General features: G+C 37.9%; 4 protein-coding genes across 8 annotated transcripts; 3 read left to right on the plus strand and 1 right to left on the minus strand.

Moving 5' to 3' along the window:
* Positions 1-733: 733 nt before the first annotated feature.
* LOC111788255 (uncharacterized) lies at positions 734-3,667 on the plus strand. Of its 4 annotated transcripts, none has more exons than XM_023668556.2 (4): positions 734-868; positions 1,150-1,697; positions 2,928-3,362; positions 3,445-3,667. In XM_023668556.2, the coding sequence occupies exons 2-3, from the start codon at positions 1,223-1,225 to the stop codon at positions 3,323-3,325; spliced, it is 873 nt and encodes a 290-aa protein (XP_023524324.2). In that variant the 5' UTR covers positions 734-868; positions 1,150-1,222; the 3' UTR covers positions 3,326-3,362; positions 3,445-3,667. The 4 variants fall into 4 exon arrangements, with proteins under 4 accessions (XP_023524324.2, XP_023524323.2, XP_023524326.2 ...); XM_023668555.2 differs by having other exon boundaries at positions 1,136-1,697; positions 3,445-3,666; XM_023668558.2 differs by having other exon boundaries at positions 734-863; positions 1,136-1,697; positions 3,445-3,666.
* A 1,524-nt stretch (positions 3,668-5,191) lies between these two features.
* On the plus strand, positions 5,192-11,368 carry LOC111788112 (U-box domain-containing protein 35). 2 transcript variants are annotated; one of them, XM_087121358.1, is made up of 10 exons: positions 5,192-5,411; positions 6,199-6,272; positions 6,359-6,480; positions 7,412-7,626; positions 7,719-7,782; positions 8,465-8,774; positions 8,864-8,965; positions 9,052-9,480; positions 9,557-10,312; positions 10,994-11,368. In XM_087121358.1, exons 1-10 carry the CDS (start codon positions 5,222-5,224, stop codon positions 11,057-11,059), a joined length of 2,328 nt encoding a protein of 775 aa, XP_086977484.1. In that variant the 5' UTR covers positions 5,192-5,221; the 3' UTR covers positions 11,060-11,368. The 2 variants fall into 2 exon arrangements, with proteins under 2 accessions (XP_086977484.1, XP_086977485.1); XM_087121359.1 differs by having other exon boundaries at positions 5,193-5,411; positions 7,415-7,626.
* A 166-nt stretch (positions 11,369-11,534) lies between these two features.
* On the minus strand, positions 11,535-16,053 carry LOC147793367 (uncharacterized). The gene is made up of 4 exons (XM_087121360.1): positions 15,823-16,053; positions 13,123-14,498; positions 12,309-12,955; positions 11,535-11,740 (listed from the first exon to the last, which is right to left on the minus strand). Exons 2-3 carry the CDS (start codon positions 13,617-13,619, stop codon positions 12,586-12,588), a joined length of 867 nt encoding a protein of 288 aa, XP_086977486.1. The 5' UTR covers positions 13,620-14,498; positions 15,823-16,053; the 3' UTR covers positions 11,535-11,740; positions 12,309-12,585.
* A 589-nt stretch (positions 16,054-16,642) lies between these two features.
* Positions 16,643-20,561, plus strand: LOC111788123 (SUPPRESSOR-OF-WHITE-APRICOT/SURP RNA-binding domain containing protein 1). The gene is made up of 4 exons (XM_023668332.2): positions 16,643-16,879; positions 17,227-18,315; positions 19,187-19,461; positions 19,563-20,561. The coding sequence occupies exons 2-4, from the start codon at positions 17,288-17,290 to the stop codon at positions 20,312-20,314; spliced, it is 2,055 nt and encodes a 684-aa protein (XP_023524100.2). The 5' UTR covers positions 16,643-16,879; positions 17,227-17,287; the 3' UTR covers positions 20,315-20,561.
* Positions 20,562-20,655: the final 94 nt, after the last annotated feature.

Genomic DNA, 20,655 nt, shown 5'->3' on the forward strand with positions numbered 1-20,655 from the left:
GCTCATTGTTTTATCATCATAAGTGGATCGACTCATATGTTGGTCTAGATTGAGTTAGATGTACACATTAGTCGGTCAACATTTATTTTGAGCTCAACCCAACGTTGAAAATCAAGGGAAGGTAGGAGCCCATGCACGAGACAACAATGAAAACTAATGACAAATGAAGAGAGATTAACAATCGAATCATCAAATTTTCATCGACATATCGACAGTTTTACAGGTTAGAAGTATCAAATTTCTTATTTCGAGATATGGATTCTATAATATATATATATATATATATATATATATATATTTGGAAGGAAAAAGGGGAGTATTTTATATATTATATTTAAACATAAAAACACTGTATTTGAGTTGATTTAATGTTAATCAAGATATATTTATTTTTATTTATTTATTAAAAAAATTTGTATTTAAGATTTAAATACTATTTTAGTCATCTACTTTGAACTTTAATTTATTATAATTATAATTTTGCACGTGAAAATATTCATTTTAATCTCTCTATTTTTAATTTATTTTTATTTTGGACTTTTTACTTTTGAAAAATTAACCACTTTTATCTTTTTTTTTTTTTTTTTTTTTTTTTTTTTTTTTTTAATTTCATTTCTTTCTATTATAATTTTGGCTTTAAAAATGAAAAAATGAAAAAAAAAATTAAAATGAAAAATGAAAAAAAAAAAAGAATTTAAAATTTAAAATTTAAAATTCAGTTCGTGTAGTGGGAAAGTGCGCGTTATGAACCCATGGAGAATGGGGCATTTACGCGTTCTTCTATTTTAGCGCGAAGATTGTGCATCGAAGCGAGCGAGTGGGCAATGCAGAAGGTTCTGGCTCCTTCACTTCATCTGAAATTGGTAAGGTGAACAACTCTCTCTCTACTGAAAAGATCTTCCGGCATAACGCTTATTCATTCGATTTATCTTGCAATTTCGATTACTTTCCATCTTTCCACACACTCTTTTCTGTTCTACTTTGATTCACTTCTAAATTCCTCTGATAGACGAAGAAAATCGAGATTGTAATCCTTCGATTCTTCATATATTTGTCGGCGAATCAACACCGTTTCGATTTCGTCTCACATTTTCCGGTTTCTATTACGGAATGGCGTTTGATTTTCCGTTGTCAGATGTTGCATTATAGGTAAAGAAATTTGGATTGAAATAGAGAGCTGAAGAATTTCTAAACTGAAAAACGAAGAAAATTTTAGTACGAAATGAAGGAGGAGGACGGCAAACGTGGAACGGAGGTTTCAGGTTCTCGTCGGACGCGGTCTCGTATAGCGCCGGATTGGACAGCGGCGGATTGCCTCGTTCTTGTTAATGTGATTGCAGCTGTGGAGGCGGATTGTTGGAAAGCTTTGTCTAGCTTTCAGAAATGGAAAATTGTTGCAGAGAATTGCACGTCTTTGGATGTGGCTCGGAACTCGAATCAGTGCAGGAGGAAGTGGGACTGTTTGCTGATTGAACATGATGTTATCAAGCAATGGGAGTTAGAGATGCCGGATGAGGATTCGTATTGGTGTTTGGAAAGTGGAAGGAGAAAGGAATTGGGACTTCCTGATAACTTTGACGAGGAGCTGTTCGAAGCAATCGATAATGTTGTATCGATGAGGGCGAATCAGTCGGATACGGATCCTGATAGCGATCCTGAGGCTGCAGTTGAGAAGGTAGATGAAGCTGCAGAGCCTGGTATGGTTCTTTGTTTCCTAGAGTGCTTATAGATCACATTTCTATGGTATCAAGCTTTCATGTGAATTTGTACACTTTTAGAGTTTCTTTGAATACACTTGATACTATCACTTTTTGCTTCACTTAATGACTTAACAACCTTTGTTTGCCGGCCTTGGGTGAGCAAGGCATTCCATGAGATTAGCGGAATGGGGCATGAACAGAATTGCAAGGACTAGCCTTGATAGTTTGTTTATAAGAAAGTAGTTTTTTGCTTCTTGATCAGTAATGGAGGAAACGGAGGAAATTTTCTGTAACGATTCAAACCCACTACTAGCAGATATTGTCCTTTTAGGGTTGGCTTTCCCTTTCGGGCTTTTCCTTTAAGGTTTCTAAAACGCATCTCTTAGGGAGAGATTTCCACACCCTGATAAAAAATGCTTCGTTCTCCTCTCCAACTGATGTTGGATCTCACAATCCACCTCCCTTCGAGACCCAACATCCTCACTGACACTCTTTGTTCTCCTCCCCAACCGATGTGAGATCTCACAATCTACCTCCTTCTGGGCCCAGCGTCCTCGCTGACATTTGTTCCCTTCTCCAATCAATGTGGGATCCCCAATTTACCCCCTTCAGAGCCTAGCGTCCTTGCTGGCACACCTCCTCGTGTCCACCCTCTTTGGGGTCCAGCCTCCTTGTTGGCTCATCACTCTGACTCTGATACCATTTGTAACATCCCGAACCCAATGTTAGCAGATATTGTCCTCTTTGGGCTTTCTCTTTCAAGCTTCCTCTCAAGGTTTTTAAAACGTGTCTAGGAGAGGTTTCCGCACCCTTGTAAACAATGCTTCGTTCTCCTCCCTAACCGATGTAGGATCTGACATTTTCAATACTTTTATTGTTTTCTTCTTGTTCTTCATGCTGTAAAATTAATAGAAACAAGTGCTTGAAATTCTTGTATTTCTTGTTTTGGTATTAAATCCAGAGTAACATGATATCCATAACTCTATATCATCAACCAGAATGTGGAAGGTTTGAATCTCCATCTCCACAAATTGTTGAACTTAAAATCTTGAGTAGCCATTTCAGGATCTAGATCTTTTTGGTTCTTTAATTCATTCGGTGAATTTTGAACCTTTAGAGGTCTGCTAACATATATCATAACAAGGCCTGATGAGACAGGATTGCCTATTAGAGTTCTTTTGACATCCTAATATTAGTTTGTTCTTCTTTCTGGCATTGTCATGTTAGGCCCTAAAAGGCAAAGACGTTGTTCAATGTCTACAAGAAATCAAGCTCTTGAGAAATCTGTAAAATGTGAGGGAGAAGAAGAAGAAGAACCTCCGGTGAGCTCTCCGGAAGTAGAGCGTCGTGGATGCTACATCAAAAGCCATGGAGAAAAGACGACCGATAGCACCGAACCCGAAGAGCAAACGATGGCGAAGAAATTGCTTGAAACTGCAGAAAAAGTTCAAGCAATTGTGTCTGAGAATGCAGAATATGCAACGTCGGACGAAAAAAACGACAACGACAACTACAACGTCCGAACTAATTCCATTAGGTGTCAAGGGAGCAAGCTTATCAAATGTCTTGAAGATTTTCTCAACACCATTAATGATCTCCATTGCCTGCTCGAAGATCAAGAGTAACTCTCATTTTGCATTTGGCTGTTCGTTAAGCCACCAAGTAAGAGATATTCTTCAATGCCTTCCTCAACTCCTTGTGTAAATGGCTGTTTAAATCCATTTTGTTTGAGTTCTTCTCGCAGGTGAACTCATCGGAGTTTTGAATCTTCCCATCTCTCTTCCTACGGACCAAATTTCAAGCTGACCATTCGAGCAACAACACCAAAACGTTGCCGACATTTTCCAGGTTTCCAATGTTTATTTTTGCATCCTCTTCTGTCTTAATCTCTTTTATCATATTTTGTTCTATTGAGTTGGAATTTTATTTATTTATTTAACTATTAATTTTTCTAAAACTATATTTTTAAGAGATTAGGTGATTTTTTTTTTTTTTTTTTTTTGTCGAAAATTCACTTTACTATATTCTTTAAACGCGTTTTTATTATTATTTATTTTCAAGTATTGAGTTAGAACCAAATTATGCACTCATCTCAATCCAATCAACCCAATCTGATTGGGTTGGAGTTGATGAGGCTGTTTGGAGTTTTTTTTAATTTTTTGTTTTTAATAAAAATAATAAAATATTCTGTATCTTTCTTTTCAAACATTGAATTAAGATTTAAGATTTAAAATTTAATTTTAAGGGTTGTCTGAGAATAAATAATAATAATAATAATAGTTATATAATTAAATAAAATTATATTAAATATATGTGTATATAATTGTATTATAAACAACAAAAATATTTTTTTCAATTAACAATAAATTTGAGTTGGTTCGGTTGAACTCAAGCTAATTTTTTTGAATCTATGCACCGAAACAATTTATAAAATTTTCATTTATTTGAATTCAATCAAATCTAAATAATTAAATACGACCATATTTTATAATTTAAAATTTTAGCAGTTTCTTAATCATTATTATAAAATTGGGACTGATTATTCATAATATCTTGCATGTTTTTTAAAACTTATTTTCAAAATTTCAAAATAATTTTTATTTCATTGTATTCTTTAAATTTTATTTGACTTTATGTTAGAAAATGAAAATATAGATAACTAAACTAGTTAAAATATATGTTGTTAATCTAAAATTTAATGATTCAAATTTTCTCTTTGGTCAAATCAATTTTGGTTTGGCCAAACAAAATCTTTAAGCAAATTCAATCCCCATTTTCTCATTGGGGACAGTTTGAAGCAACTAGAAGATTTGTATTGAAAAATCTTTGAAAATACATAAATTTTTTAAAAATAACTAATTAATTGAATATAAAATTTTATTAGTTGAAGAACCAAACAACTTGCTTAGGCCACCTGTTGGACATTGCTTCACAACAGGAAAGAAGTAAGCTACGGAGTTAAATTTGGAGATGAAAGTCCTCTTTCGTTTCTTTATAGTGAAGTAAGACTAAGCTTGTAAGTTTATTATCCTAGGTCGGAACAAGTTGATAGGATAGAATTCTCTTTTTTACTATCTCATGTCCCTCTCACTCTCGTGTGGGCGACATAGGGCGAGAAAAAAGGAAAGAGAGGGACAAAATGTTTCTTTTTTGGTATAATGGGCTTCCTGTGGAATAGTATACAAAATTTAAAGAACACAAAATTAAAGGATTAAAAAAAAAAAAAAAAAAGCTTTTGCTGAACTTCATGTTCTCTCTTCCTCTAACAAGAAAAAGTGTCAAAAATAGTCAAAGGTCGAAATAGATGGAGGCAACGGTTACAGTTTGAAAGAATCAAATAAAACGAAAATAACTATAAATAAGAACCAGAAAATGAGAGAAGGGAGAGAGAAAGGGATATGAAGGTTGTTTGAATCCTTGTTCTAGAGAGAGAAAAAGAAAAAGAAAAAGAAAAAGAAAAAGAAAAAGAAAAAGAAAAAAGAAAAAGAAAAAGAAAAAGAAAAAAGGGGGGCGGGGGGAAAATGTGGTTACCAAGATACAGCTTAGACAGAAAAGAGAGATTGAATGTGAATGGATTTGTGGCGGTGGCCATTGACAAAGACAAAGGCAGCCAAGGGGCTCTCAAATGGGCAATTGATCATTTGCTTCGCAGAGGCCAAACTGTTTTCCTCGTTCATGTCAAACTCAGATCCCCTTCTAATTCTTCCCTAAGTAAGTACTCTCTCTCAACTTTTTTATTTTTCATATCATAATTTAGTTTTTTTTTGTTTGTTTTTGTTTTAGATTCTCTATTCCTCGGGATTTTCATCTTTTTTAAGAAGCAATGAGAGGTGTATACGGGTTGGATTGGGTTAATCTCATTGGTTTGTAAACATTAACCCCGAACCAAGTTTGTTTTTTTGCAAAAGTTTAACTCAACCCAAATCAAAAATAGAAAACCTAACCAAACCCAACTTTTATAGTTTGAGTTTGAATTTAGTAGTCTTGGTTGGTCGGATTATTGAGTCATTTTTAGGTTAGATATGAGAAAGAACATTTTACTATTAGGATGTATATCTTAATGAGTCGAAGGATGTATATCTTAATGAGTCGAATATAAACTTTATTCATCAACGAATGATGAGAATATTTTGTTGAATTTAATCTTTCGAAAGTTTCTTTCTATTTCATCTCTTATGTATCAATTTCTTTAAGTTAAGCCTTTATCGTAAGTGAATATTAGGTTTACGTTCATCTAATACTCAAAACAGAATAAAACGTTTCATCGGCAACACAAGGTCGATTTGGTGTGGTGACTCACCTGACCCAAAATTATTTGTTTTTATAAAATATTTTACTTTGAATTCCCTTTGAGAAAAAAAAAAAAAAAAACATAATTTTAGTGTATTTTTTGATTTTGCTCTCTAGAATGCTCATTTTCTATTAAATTTTATTACCTATATACACCCGTATACACCTCTCATTGCTTCAATAATGATGAAGCTCTTTTTGGATGCAGAGATGAAATCTGACCCTGAAGCTGGCGTTAGAGAATTATTCCTTCCTTTTCGTTGCTTTTGTACTCGAAAAGATGTAAGCTTTATTTTATTTTATTTTATTTTATTGAAAATTCAATTTTTATCTATTATTTATTATTATTGTTATTTTCTGAGTTTCAGATTCAATGCAAAGATGTTGTGTTGGAAGATACAGACATAGCTAAGGCCTTAACTGAGTATGCTGCAAATACAGCCATAGAGAACATTGTTGTGGGAGCTTCATCAAAATCTGGCTTTTTAAGGTATGTTTCTTTTCTTTTCTTTTCTTTTCTTATTAGGTCAACATGTTCGAGAATCTTGATGATCCAAAAAACTCGACATGAATATTAAACTCGAACAATTGGATCGACTCGATAGGGTTTACCCATGACCATGACGTTTTTCTCTTGGAGAATGTTTAATCATTTAGTGAACATACTAAACAAGTGTTTGAAAATCTGATGACCGAAAAAATTCGATCAATCCAATCTAAACCATAAGTATTAGACTCGAGGTTGAGTTGAAAATGACTTTTTTAATCTAACCCATGAACAATTTACTATCTATTTTTCTCTCGGAGAAGGTGTAATCATTATGTTTTTAGGTAAACATATTGAGATATTCCATATTGGTTGGGGAGGAGAACGAAAAACCCTTTATAAGGGTGTGGAAACCTTTCCCTAGCAGACGTGTTTTAAAGCCTTGAGGGGAAGCCCGAAAGGGAAAGCCCAAAAAGGACAATATCTGCTAGCGGTGGGCTTGGGCCGTTACAAATGACACCGGACTATGTGCCAACGAGGAGGTTGTTCCTCGAAGGGGATGGACACGAGGCGGTGTGCCAGTAAGGACGCTGGGCCCTGAAGGGGGGTGGATTGTGATATCCCACATTGGTTGTGGAGGAGAACGAAACACCCTTTGTAAGGGTGTGAAAACCTTGAGGGAAAGCCCCAAAGGGAGAGCCCTAAAAGGACTATCTGCTAGCGGTGGGCTTGGGCCATTACACATTAAGTGTTCAACTTGAAAAACTCGATCAATGCAACCCAAAAGCTATGAGTATCAAACTCGAACAGCTATGAATATCAAACTCGAACAGTCCGTTGAGTTGAAAAGGTCGTTTTTACGGCATATTATGTATGAAGAAAGCATTGAAGTTTCTTGTAGATATCATTAACTTGATACAAGCTTCTTATGAAGTAGATTCAAGGCAACTGATGTTCCTGGCAATGTCTCAAAAGGAGCACCAGATTTTTGCAATGTGTTTGTCATTTCTAAAGGCAAAATTCAATCGATGCGTTCGGCATCTCGTCCCGCTCCGGTCGTGAATCCTCTACGGTCGCAATTAGTGCAACAAAGCAGCACAAAATCCATCAGGTCCGACTACCAATTTCCTCAGACTACATCTGCAAGAGGTTAACTTCTTTCAAACCAGTTTCCTTTTCCCTTATATGCTTGTTGGTTGTCCCAATATTCTCCATGAAACTAACGTTGAATTTGTTAGCAGCCTCTTTGGATAAACGTCCCTTTGTTCTGCCACGTAGATCACAGGACGAGGCGGATTTCATGAGGTGAGAGTGACCCTATACATCGTTCAAATAGACGTTAAAACTTAAGTCGTTAACTTAGTAAGCTATGACTAAATTGTATGACGAAACGTTAGCTATTAATATCGATCGAAGTAGAACAAAACACTTTTACTCCGATTTTGTGTTAAACTACTACTAAATCCACGAGAAGCGTAAACTAGTCATGTTCTTTGTGATGTCCCACGTCTGTTGGGGAGGAGAACGAAACACCCTTTATAAAGATGTGGAAACCTCTCCCTAACAAACGCGTTTTAAAAACTTTGAGGGAAAGCCTGAAAAGTAAAGCCCAAAGAGGACAATATCTGCAAGTGGTGGGCCTGAGCCGTTACAAATGGTATCAGAGCCAGACACCGGGTGATGTGCCAGCGAGGACGCTGGACCCCGAAGGGAGGTGGGTTTGGTGGGGTCCCACATTGATTGGAGAAAGGAACGAGTGCTAGCGAGGACCCTGGACCCTGGAAGGGGGTGGATTGTGATGTCCAACATCGGTTGGGGAGGAGAACGAAACACCCTTTATAAGGGTGTGGAAACCTCTCCCTAGAAACCGCGTTTTAAAAACCTTAAGAGAAAGCCCAAAGAGGACAATATCTGCTAGCGGTGGGCCTAGGCTGTTACATCCTTACTTTGTTAGGCATACTGATGAGCAAAACGTTGTTGAAATCAGGTCACCCTTCACAAGGAAAGGATACAACTACAAACCGTCGTATGGAGATTCGTCTTTTCAAGAATCAGATATATCGTACGTTAGCTCAGGAAGACCGAGCATTGATCGTATATTTCCTTCAGTTTATGACACCCTAGATATGGGAGGAAGAGCCACCCCACCACGGATGTCGAGTAGTACAGATCTTGACTTGACTCAGAGCTTCGAGTCTCTACCGATGGGACGGTTATCGATGGATATGAACTTCCCGTCTGAGTTCTCTTCGATCTCGCAAGATAGTGATAGATTGTCAATCTCATCACAGTCTTTGGTAAGTTTTGAGCCACATTATTGCCTATGGTTCCATTCATTTGATGCAATAAAGCTTTGTTTTATATGAACTTTTATATGATGGTGCAGGAAGATGTGGAGGCTGAGATGCGTAGGCTCAAACTAGAACTCAAGCAAACCATGGAAATGTACAGCACAGCCTGCAAGGAAGCACTTACAGCAAAACAAAAGGTAAGACGAACCAATCGATTAACACAGATCGATATCGAGACCAGCTTTCGATGGCTGTTTCATGATATCTATGTTTCGAGATGCAGGCGGTCGAGCTGCAACGCTGGAAATTAGAAGAAGAACAAAGAATAGAAGAGGCGAGATTGGCCGGGGAAGCTGCATTGGCGCTGGCCGAACAGGAGAAGGCGAAGTCGAAAGCAGCCATCGAGGCAGCAGAGGCAGCTAGGAGGATAGCAGAATTGGAAGCACAGAAAAGAATGAAGGCTGAAATGAAAGCTCACAAAGAAGCTGAAGAAAAGAAAAGGGCTATTGATGCATTGTCACAAAGCGATATCAGGTATAGAAAGTATACGATCGAGGAGATCGAAGAGGCAACGGAATTCTTTGCTGAATCTCGTAAGATCGGAGAAGGCGGTTATGGTCCGGTTTACAAGTGTGATCTTGATCATACTCCTGTTGCCATTAAGGTTTTACGTCCCGATGCAACTCAAGGACGATCGCAGTTTAAACAAGAGGTGTGTTACCGAACAACTTCCATGTTTTAGAACGTCTAAGAGGTCTAATAACTTTATCTAATATAACGATTCATAGGTAGAAGTACTTAGCTGTATACGCCATCCAAACATGGTGCTCCTCCTCGGAGCGTGCCCCGAGTACGGCTGCTTGGTCTATGAGTTCATGGCTAATGGGAGCTTAGAAGATCGACTTCTACAACGAGGAAACACGCCTCCACTTTCGTGGCAGCTCAGGTTTCAAATTGCAGGTGAAATTGGAACAGCATTGTTGTTCCTACACCAAACAAAGCCAGAGCCACTCGTGCATCGTGATCTCAAACCAGCTAATATTTTGCTCGATCGTAACTTTGTTAGTAAGATCAGTGACGTTGGCTTAGCCAGGCTCGTACCTCCATCGGTTGCGGATAACGTAACACAGTACCGAATGACATCGACTGCTGGAACGTTTTGCTACATTGATCCCGAGTATCAGCAGACAGGCATGCTTGGCGTGAAATCAGACATATACTCATTAGGCATCATGTTTCTCCAGCTGATAACTTCTCGGCCGCCAATGGGATTGACTCACCATGTCGAACGAGCGATCGAGAATGACATGTTTGCAAATATTCTCGATCCAGCCATTACCGATTGGCCTATCGAAGAAGCGTTGTCGTTTGCCAAGATGTCGCTCAAGTGTGCCGAGTTAAGACGTAAAGATAGGCCTGATCTTGGAAAGGAAATCCTTCCAGAGCTTAACAGGTTGAGAACTATTGCAGAAGATTATATACACCCAACACTGATGGGAGACATAAGCCCCACTCGCAGCAGCAGCCAAGTTTCTCTACAGTTGGTGAGTTTATCATTGCCTTTATCTTTTACTTCCATGAGCAAAACATTTTCTTCTGATTCAAGAAACTACTTTTAACCTTATTTTCCTCTACTTTTGAAGTACTTTCTGAACAAATACTAACAAAAAACGTACTACCATTCGAGTATAACGGCCCAGACCCACCACTACCAGATATTATATCAATTTTTTGAGCTTTCCATTCTGGAATTCCTCTCAAGGTTTTTAAAATACGTCTGTTAGATAGAGGTTTTCACACCATTTTCGTTCTCCTTTCCAACCGATGTGGGATCTCACAATAATGGTGTAAGAGCCAGACACTGGGTAGTGTGCCAGCGAGGGCGCTGAACCCCGAAGGAGGGTGGTGGTTGATTGGAGAGAAGAACAAGTATTAGTGAGGATGCTGGGCCTCGAAGGAGGTGAATTGTGAGCATCCTCGAAGGAGGTGGCTTGTGAGATCTCACATCGGTTAGAGAGAAACGAAACATTAGGGTGTGGAAACCTTTCTCAAAATCCTTGAGGGAGGGAAGTCCTTTCACGAGAGGAAAAGCCCACAAAAGACAATATTTACTAGCGATCGACTTGGGCTATTACAATGCTCTTCCAAACATACTCTTACCCGACCTCAAAAATTAAATTTTTTTCTATCATTAACACTTTAACACGATGACGATCTTACCGCAGGGAATGATGAGTTCATCTCCGCAATCATACAACAGCTCGAGAAATCCATCAACGGCTGCTGTTTGATTGGTAGTAAAGATAAACAAGGGGCAGTTTTTTTCCCTTTTTTTTTTTGAATGTTACAGTGAGGGCAGAAAGCCAATTTGTATATAAATTGAAGACCATATTTGTTCTTTGTTCATCATTTGCTCAAGTGATGAACAAATTCTCTATCCTTTAGTATCCCATTCTTTTATAATTTACTTGATTGTATATTAGAGAAGCAAGAGAGGGGCTAGTGATAGAGATCTATGTATATAATCCCATTCTTTTTATAATTTATTTGATTGTATATACAAACTTCTATATTTTAAAAGCATCAAAATCATTTTTCTATTTTACATTAAAAACATATTTGAGTGTAATTTTAAAATTGTCAAAATTAATTCAATTTTGATTCTACACTTTTAAGCATAATTTACTATCAAATTAATTTTAAATCATTAAACAATTACGCGCATATCTTAGAGTTGTTTCAAACTAAATGAGTGTTCTTATTTTTCAATAATTATAATTAAAAGATACATGTAATTTAGCTGTCAAAGTGTGTGTATGATCATCTAATGGATCTTCTTACATGAATAAATCCAGGCGAATTTAAAATAAATAATATAGGGAGAATGAACCTAAATTAACCATAAAGTTAACATCCTTACCTGATAGAAGCTTCAACGCTTTATCTAAATCGATGTCACTCGGCTTCAAATTCTGTCAAAATAACAAACGTTTTAAGATACTTGAATCTTCACCTTCTGTTTGAACTAAAAAATGCAAATTAATTTCAACCGGTTAGAGTACATATATATATATCTATATCCCGATCGTGATGATCGCAAACAAACTTCCAGCCAATACGAATCAAGAGAACCCCCGAAGAAAGAGCATAATGGCATCCAAGAAAACCATGCCCACAGAAAGAAGACCAATAAGAGAACAAGGCATCAATCAAGTAAAATAAGTGACTGTTTATTCAGATTTCTATATTTTTCTGCACAAGATGTTGATTCCTAAGAGAAAAGCAAGCAAAATACTTTTCCATATATGGACATCAAGATCTTACGTTTCAATTCAATACAATAGGATGATGTGATATATTTCTCGTCTTAAGCCTCCTCATTCCCTATTCTTAAGATGTAGTCTTCATTCCTGAATGAATAAAAAAAAAAATCCTTCTACAAAATGGTCCTTTTTTGTTCCATCATACGATCCATTATGTTCTTTTCAAAGGGGTTAAAACATGGTGATAAAGTGGATGAAAAATAGCAAAAACGCATACCTTGGACATGTTCTGCAACTATCAGGAAGAAAAGAAAATAAGAAGTCCCCAAATTTCTTCTCTAACATTGTTTGCTGCATCTGGCTGAAGTGTAGATGTTATATATGGCATCGGAGGGTTTCTCCGCGCTTTATTCTTTTTAGAGCTAAGCACTTGAAAATTGACGGATTGCAAACTGATTTAACTTCTTAGAACCAAAATGGGTCAAATGTGCAGGGCCTGGACAATCTTCAACTGAAGAACAAGGATCTTTTTGGTTAAATTCAATCGCAACAGTTCAATATTCTTGTGGTTGGAATTCACCAATTTCCATTTCTCTATCGCATATCAGTGCGAGGGTCGCTGATTGAACACGCCCAGCTGATTGGCAACCTGGTAATTTCCTCCATAATAATGGTGAAATATTAAAGCCAATCAAATAATCTAAAGCACGTCGTGCAAGGTAAGCTTGAACCAAGTTTGCATCAATTCCTCTAGGAGATTTCAGGACACTCTTGATAGAAGCCTCAGTTATTTCATGGAAAACAACCCTTGCAAGGCTAATACGTTCGTGTAGGACATCCTGCTGCTGTAACATCTCGATTATATGCCAAGCAATAGCCTCGCCTTCACGATCCGGATCAGATGCAAGAATAAGGTTCTCTGCTCTGAGGAATAATACAAAGCAAAAGAAAATTCAAAGTAAACCTGAAGGAATTGTAAGTATGAGAAAAGAAGACATAGTAGACATCACCAACTAAATGTGTGTGCAAACTTAATGATCATTATCAAGCTCGCAAGCAGGCCAAGCTAAGAACAAAAGACAGAAACATACCCATTTAAGGAAACTTTTATGCTCTTGAGATGAGTCCAGGCAGGAGATGGAACCTCCCACACCATACTGAAGTCATCATCAGGTCTTACAGATCCTGACCTTGCAGCCAAGTCTCTAACATGTCCATAGCTAGGTAGCACCTCAAACATATCACCGAGATAATTCTGAATAACCTTTGCCTTTGTAACAGATTCCACCACCATGACAGTCTTTCCCATCGGGGGATAAAACTGCTTCAAAGTCGTTTGTCCACGAGATTTCCACTTGGAATCCGCTACAAGGTTTTGCTTCGACGCCTTCTTAGCGGATGAAGAAGAATTAGATGAAATTAAATCTGCCTCCTTCATAGACCCAACCAACTGTTCGCTTGAATTTGTCCCATCAACACTAGTGGAGGCTGAGGACCCTGAAGCACTAGTTTTCTTTATCCTGGATGTAGCAACAGGCTTTGCACTCTTCCATTTATTATTCAATCCTTCAAATGGGAGAGTACTCATTCCATTTCTTCCGTATTTAGCATTTTTATCATCAGTTTCGTTCCCTGCTTCTGTAGAATGAGAAAAGAACTTCTTTCCAAAAGCTCCATAATTAGGAAGTTTAGGTGTGAAACTCGTTAGGAATCACGACTCTCCACAATGGTATGATATTGTCCACTTTGAGCATAAGCTCTCATGGCTTTGCTTTGGGCTTCCCCAAAAAGTACACTATAAAGCCTCCCCTTAATCGAGGCTTGACTCCTTTCTTTGGAGCCCCCGAACAAAGTACACCATTTGTTCGACACTTTAGTCACTTTTGACTATACCTTTGAGGCTTGACTCCTTTCTCTGGAGCACTCGAACAAAGCACACCCTTTGTTCGACACTTTAGTCACTTTTGACTACACCTTTGAGACTCACAATTCTTTGTTCGATATTTGAGGATTCTATTGCCATGGCTAAGTTTAGGGCATGACTCTGATACCATGTTAGGAATTACGGATGATATTGTCCACTATGAGCATAATCTCTCATGGCTTTGCTTTGGGCTTCCCCAAAAGGCCTCGTACCAATGGAGATAGTATTCCTCACTTATAAACCCATGATCTTCCACTAAATTATTCAATGTGGGACTGAAACTGCCATTTAAAAACTGTCACCATTTGATAATGCAACAGAATGAGGAAATCCCACTGTCAAGCGGGAATATAGAGTGAAAACACAATTTGGCCCATCCCATGTATGATACTGCCCAGTCTTTGCACGTTTAGTCTTGATAGAAAATGTTGCTCCATCTTCTCTAAAAACAAACTGAGAACATCTGGCGTAATTACAAGCAGGGGTAAAAGGTAAAGCAGGTATGCATTTGATAGTATAAATTTGAAGAGTCCTGCTCTGCAACTGCAACACGAGCACCAAAAAAACAACACGTTGTCACCACAATAAGAGGATAAATTCACTGGGCCGCTCCAAAATATTTAGAAAAAAAAATAACAAGGAAATGTAATTAACCAAAATTGTCAAATGGCAGAAATTTCCATGCCGTTAAAATCTTCAAACATACACAGGATTGCAACTCTTCGTATGTTTTCCCTAAGGATACATTATTGACCATTACCAGATAAGTTTTTCAAATGTTCATACAATTCACTTCTAATATTTCCTGAAACGTAATCAAACAGCTAACTGAAATAAAACCATAAATTCACTAGGTCACTCCAACGCACCAAAAAACAAAAAAAAAGCACAAGTGAGCGGAAGTAACCAAATTTCAAGTACAAGAAGTTTACAGGGGTACGTGTTGTGCGCCGAAAGCGGAACAAATGTACTCACAACACCAATGAACGAAATTACACAAGGAGACACCAAGATATTTACGTGGTTTGGAGAGAAGAAGTTACCCTACATCCACGGGTAGCAACCAATCACTAATAAACCCAAGTGTTACAAGTGAATGCCTCACTATCACACTACAAAAAGTCTCTCACCAAAATATGTCACTCAACAAGTACAATGTGACACACTAAACTTTCCCAAATCCCAATATCAAATCCGGATATATAACTAAACCCTGGTATGACTAAATCTAATTCAAATGACCAAATCAAATCTAATCCAAAAACCAAATCAAATCTAATCTAAATAACCAAATCAAATCAAAACTTTTATGACAATTTACAACAATCTCTCATAAGATCTCCAAATCAAATCATGACAATTTACAACAGTATGTTAATAAAAATCCAAGTGTATATGAAAATTGCTCTTCCAACGTTTCTTCTAGGAAGATTGTATTGACTGGTATCACTTACGTTTCTAAGATGTTCATACCATTCGTCTTTAGTGTTTTCCGCGAGACAAATCTCTAATCAGAATGTACGAGAATGAATTAAATAATTCAAACAAAATAGATAAATATATAAATTCGTTAGACCACTCCAAAACCTTTAGAAAACGAATGAATGATAGAAAGAAACCAAAATGTCGAACACCAGAAGTTTGCTTGTTGCTAACAAAACTTCAAGCCAATATAAAACTGAAACTCTCCGCAACGCTAATCCTAGCCAAATATTATTGATCAATACTAAGTTCTCAGAATTTTCATAAAGTTCATCTCTAATACAGTACTTGCTGCTAGCCAGAGAATCGCAAGAGTACAAAATTTCTAAAAGCACTTTAAAACTCCAGACAACACTACAGAAGGCAATCTATAGAATATGAGAACCTTGGCCATGAAAGAACCGAGTCGTGAGGATGACACAGACGGAGTAGTTGAAAATACAGAGGAAGTAATGGCATCACTGGACGTAGTGGCCAAGAACAAGCTCCTCTGAAGCTGGCCCATCGCCTCAACAGCATCGATTGGCGGGCATGTTCGCTTCCAAGAACAAAGAGAGAACAAGAAAGATATGAACACAGTTTCAGAAGGAACCGATGCGACACAGAAAAGCCAATCTCGCGCCACTGAGGGTTGTCATTTTATTTCTCTCTTTTTTTCTTTTCTTTTATTTATTTATTTATATATATATTATTATATTTATTTAAATGAAAAATAAAAGAGATAGTAGAAATATATATTTTTTTTAAATTGGGGATGGAAATATATTTTCGGTCTTCGTCTATGTCTCCGTCCCTGAATCTCGGTCTTTGTCCATGTGATCGTCCCTACCCAGTAAAGTCATTATGGAAATCTCGAAAAAATAAATAGAGAATTTTACGAGATTGAAACTAGAGGTAGAGATCTTTTCCGTCCCCGACCCACTTCGTGAACATATTTTGTTCTTATTTTACTTTTTTCAAACATCAAAACGTTTCCGTTCCCGACCCACTCTGTGGACATCTATCGTTCTTATTTTACTATTTTCAAAATAAATAAATAATTAATTATCTTACTAATTTTCATAATTAACTCATCCTAATTTAAATTTAAATACTAACAAGAGTATTTGCTAAGTAATGTTTTCGTAATTAACTTGTTCTGAAAAAATATGTTAATTTTAATTAAATATTGAAACATGAAAAAGGTAATCAAGATTCAAGAAATTAATATAATTTCCCCGGTTCCATTCCGGACTCCGGACACGACGAATGCGTTTATTGCAGGTTCGCTTGTAGCCCTAAGGATCCGTTTAGTAGACCGGAGATTACAGCGGCGACCGACGATTGACCTCGCCGGAGCCATCGTGAAATTGCAAGAACGGAGAGAGAGAAGGAAGGAAAGACCAAGAAAGAGTGTGAAGCCTGCTCGGAGGCTGGATTGAAAGACGACGCTGATGTTGTAGGTATGTTCTAGCACTTGAACATTTTTTAATTTTACTGGCGGTGAGGAGTTGCTGAGATTATGATGATAAAGATAAATTGTTTTCTGGTTGTTTTTTGGTTCACATTGTTCTGTAAAAGCCGTGGGAAAGTACTGGAAGTTCAGCGGTTTATGTATGTTTTTGTTCGCTGACATGTTTTTCGAGGATTTTAGTTCAGAACTTTCAGGATTGAGTGAAATGTAGTTGGTTGATACTTACTTTCGATTTGGACTTGGCCGATGATATGAATGTGGTGTGACATGATTTTAGTTGCTGATTGTTTGGAGGATGATTAATGATCTGTTTCTTTGTCATATTTGTGCCTGTAGATCGAAGATTTTATCGAGATTTTTATCCAGTTGATAGTTCTTTTAGAATTCTGGATAGCTAATGGATCGACAGTCTCAAGATTATGCAGCTGCTTCTGCTCTGGCTTATGCCCAGCAGCAGAGACAGGCAAATAATCTGCAACAACAGCAGCCGTTCGGATTTCATGGCCAACATCAACAATTTCCTCCATCTGTTCCAGGTCCTCCTTTCCTACCGCCACATCCTGCTATGCAACAGTTCCCTTACCACCACCCTATGCAGCAGCAACCACCACTCCACCCACACCATCCGCCTCTTCCTCACCTTCTTCATCTTCAACAGCAGCAGCAGCAGCAGCAGCAGCCACCACCAGCTTTTGCTCCTCACTTACCTCCTCCAATGGGTCCATCAGCTTTCCATGTTCCCTATGATTCTGCTCCTCCACCATCAGTTCCACCTCCTTCGGACCCCGAGCTCAAAAAACGGATTGATAAACTTGTGGAGTATATCATAAAGAATGGCCCTGAATTTGAATCTATGATACGTGAAAAGCAACAGGATAATCCAGCATATGGCTTCCTCTTTGGTGGGGAGGGGCAGAGTTACTATCGTTATAAGCTTTGGCTAATGACTCGCCCACATCTTTCACCCTTCAATTCTCCCTTTTCATCTTCATCTATGCCCACGTTGCACCCTCTTCCAAATCCTATGACAAGTCCATCTCCTCTTAATGCTCCTCCATTGAATGCTTCTGCATCGATAATTGGGGTTCCTCAAATGCATCAAACTCCTTTTGCTTCTTTCTATGAGCAACAGCACCATCAACAGGCTTTTGGTGTGCCTGGTCGATCAGACTATGATCAACCTTCAAAATCTTTTAAAGGGCTTTCTGGACCTCTCCCTTCTGATGTTGCTTTGGAGCTAAACAATGTGCTTAGTAATCTCACTGGTTCTAAAGAATCGATTAAAAGTGCTAAAACTTGGTTCATGCAGCGGTCTCCTTTTGCTCCAGCTATGGCTGAGGCACTTAGAGATATGATATTTAACATTGATGATTCCGAGAAGCAACTTCATATTATATACCTTGTCAATGACATTCTTTTTGAGAGGTACACTATCACATGACTGCTTCCGTTATTGGTATTTGGAATTTATAGTTTATTGGTTTAGTGTCATTAGCATGCTGCAGTTAATGATTGTTGTTGAATACCATGTACTTTTCTATATAAAAATAAAAATAAAAAATAAAAAATAAAAAATAAACTTGTCTAAACTAATAGTTCATTAAGTGAGTTATGAGATCCCCACGTCGGTTGGAGAGGGAAATGAAGCATTCCTTATAAGGGTCTGGAAACCAATTCCTATCAGACGCGTTTTAAAACCGTGAGGCTGATGGCGATACGTAACGGGCCAAAGTGGACAATATCTGTTAGTGGTGAGCTTGGGCTGTTACAAATGGTATAGAGCCAGTCACCGGGCGGTGTGCTAGCAAGAATGCTGGCCCCCAAGGGGGGTGGATTGTGATATCCCACATCAGTTGGAAAAGGGAACGAAGCATTCCTTATAAGGGTGTGGAAACCTCTCCATATCAAACACGTTTTAAAATTGTGAGGCTGACGGCGATACGTAACGAGACAAAGCGAACAATATCTGCTAGCGGTGAGCTTGGGCTTTTACATGAGGGATGTTCTCTCTTGTCTTGCTCCTTAGATATACTCACTTTGCCATGTTTTTCCACTGCAATGGTTCTTGAATGACTGAGTTTAATATTAATGAATGTCTTCAAGGACTAGGAATAGAATGTTTGTTGTTAATTATTTGTATCATGCACACATTCAGTTGTAGAATTTTTGGTTCTGATAGAAGTTCTATTCAATATATTACTTCGGGTCGACTAACTAATCTGATAGCAGTACTACGACATAGTTATTCGAGGTGTATGAACTTCTTCTCCATTAATCTTTCGTCCTAATTTTGCAGCATGATGCGAAGAAACAATAAAAATGACCTTGACAACGAAGCTCTAGCTTTTAAACCAGTTGTAGGTTCCATGCTTGCAAGAGTATATCACAACCCTCAAATCAAGGAGGAAAGCCCTTTGAAATTACAGAAGTTGGTACAGTTCTGGGCGTCCAAAGAGATTTATGATCAAGATACTATTAAAACACTTGAGGGTGTAATGATTAATGGAATACCAACTAAAACTTTGCCAGGGCATTCAAAAGAGCTGCCCTCTTCAGTTGATTCAGCTGCTGGTAGTCCCTTCTCTTTTATTTTCTATGCATTCATGTCGTTCTCATTTGCAGACTGCTATAGTGATGGAATAATCTTTGTTAAACTTTTTGATGCCATGCAGGATTAACACAGCATACAAATAACCATGCCATGCACCAATGGCAACCTGACAGGCAAGGCACCATTCCGAGTTTTCCCGATCAAGAGCACCCTGATAAGGCTGTCGTCTCGGGCCAAGTGCTGCCAAGACCTGTAACGCCGCAGCAATTTCTACCAACTGCTGCTTTCGTAAACTCCATTCCCTTGCCAACTTCTGTTCAACCACCAAACCAACATCCCAATGCCCAATCAATGCCACCACAGCCTGCTGCTGTGGGTGAAAAATTGCCTCCTTATCCTTTGTTCCCTCCTGGTCTTATTCCTGGAATGGTGAGAAAAATGCAGATTGGAAGTGGAGTCCCATACTCTCCCATGAGCCCTTTGGATATTCCAACTATTATTCCTCCACCCAATATATCTCCCTCTGAAGTTCTTGAGAAAGTGTCCAAGTTCTTCAAAGAGATTGGAGAGGTTAATCCCTCAGAAGGACCAATGAGCTCCGATTCCAAAGACGACGATTACGAATACGAGAGAGAACCAGCAGTACGTAAGGGTGGAGCTTGCATTCCTCCTCCTCCCAACCTTCAGGTTGACCCAGAGACAGGTGCGTATGCCGATGGAAGTGTAGATCGAAAAGGCTCGGGAAGGTTAGGACTAGGGGCTACCGCCAATCCGAATGAGGATAGTCAATATGATGACGTTTATACTTCTTATAGGAAGCAAAGAAGTACGAATTACCACTCTTCTTTGAGTACTAGGGCCACAACAAAGTGAAAAGAAACTGTTCAGTTTATTACTAGGAGTAATCCTGTATAACATGCCAGCCCTTTTCTGTTTACAGAAGCTGCTGGATTTCAGATCGGAAATTTCACCGTTATTAGGTCATTATCAATGGGCAAGAATGTTCTTCTGAGCTGATTGACAGATATGCAACGACAGTTGCTTTTTTAGATTGGTTTCTGTAGTATATTTGAATACACTTGGCTGACTCAATTATATTGGAAAATGTTCCTTAAAATAATTTGAATATCCTTTTTTTTTTTTTTATAAATTAGTTTAGATATAAGTAATGAATTCTAGGCATAATATTTAAATTAAGATATTGACGTCTGTTG

This window comes from Cucurbita pepo, chromosome 2 (genome assembly GCF_057944985.1).
Source record: "Cucurbita pepo subsp. pepo isolate OVF chromosome 2, ASM5794498v1, whole genome shotgun sequence".
NCBI classification, from domain to species: Eukaryota; Viridiplantae; Streptophyta; class Magnoliopsida; order Cucurbitales; family Cucurbitaceae; genus Cucurbita; species Cucurbita pepo.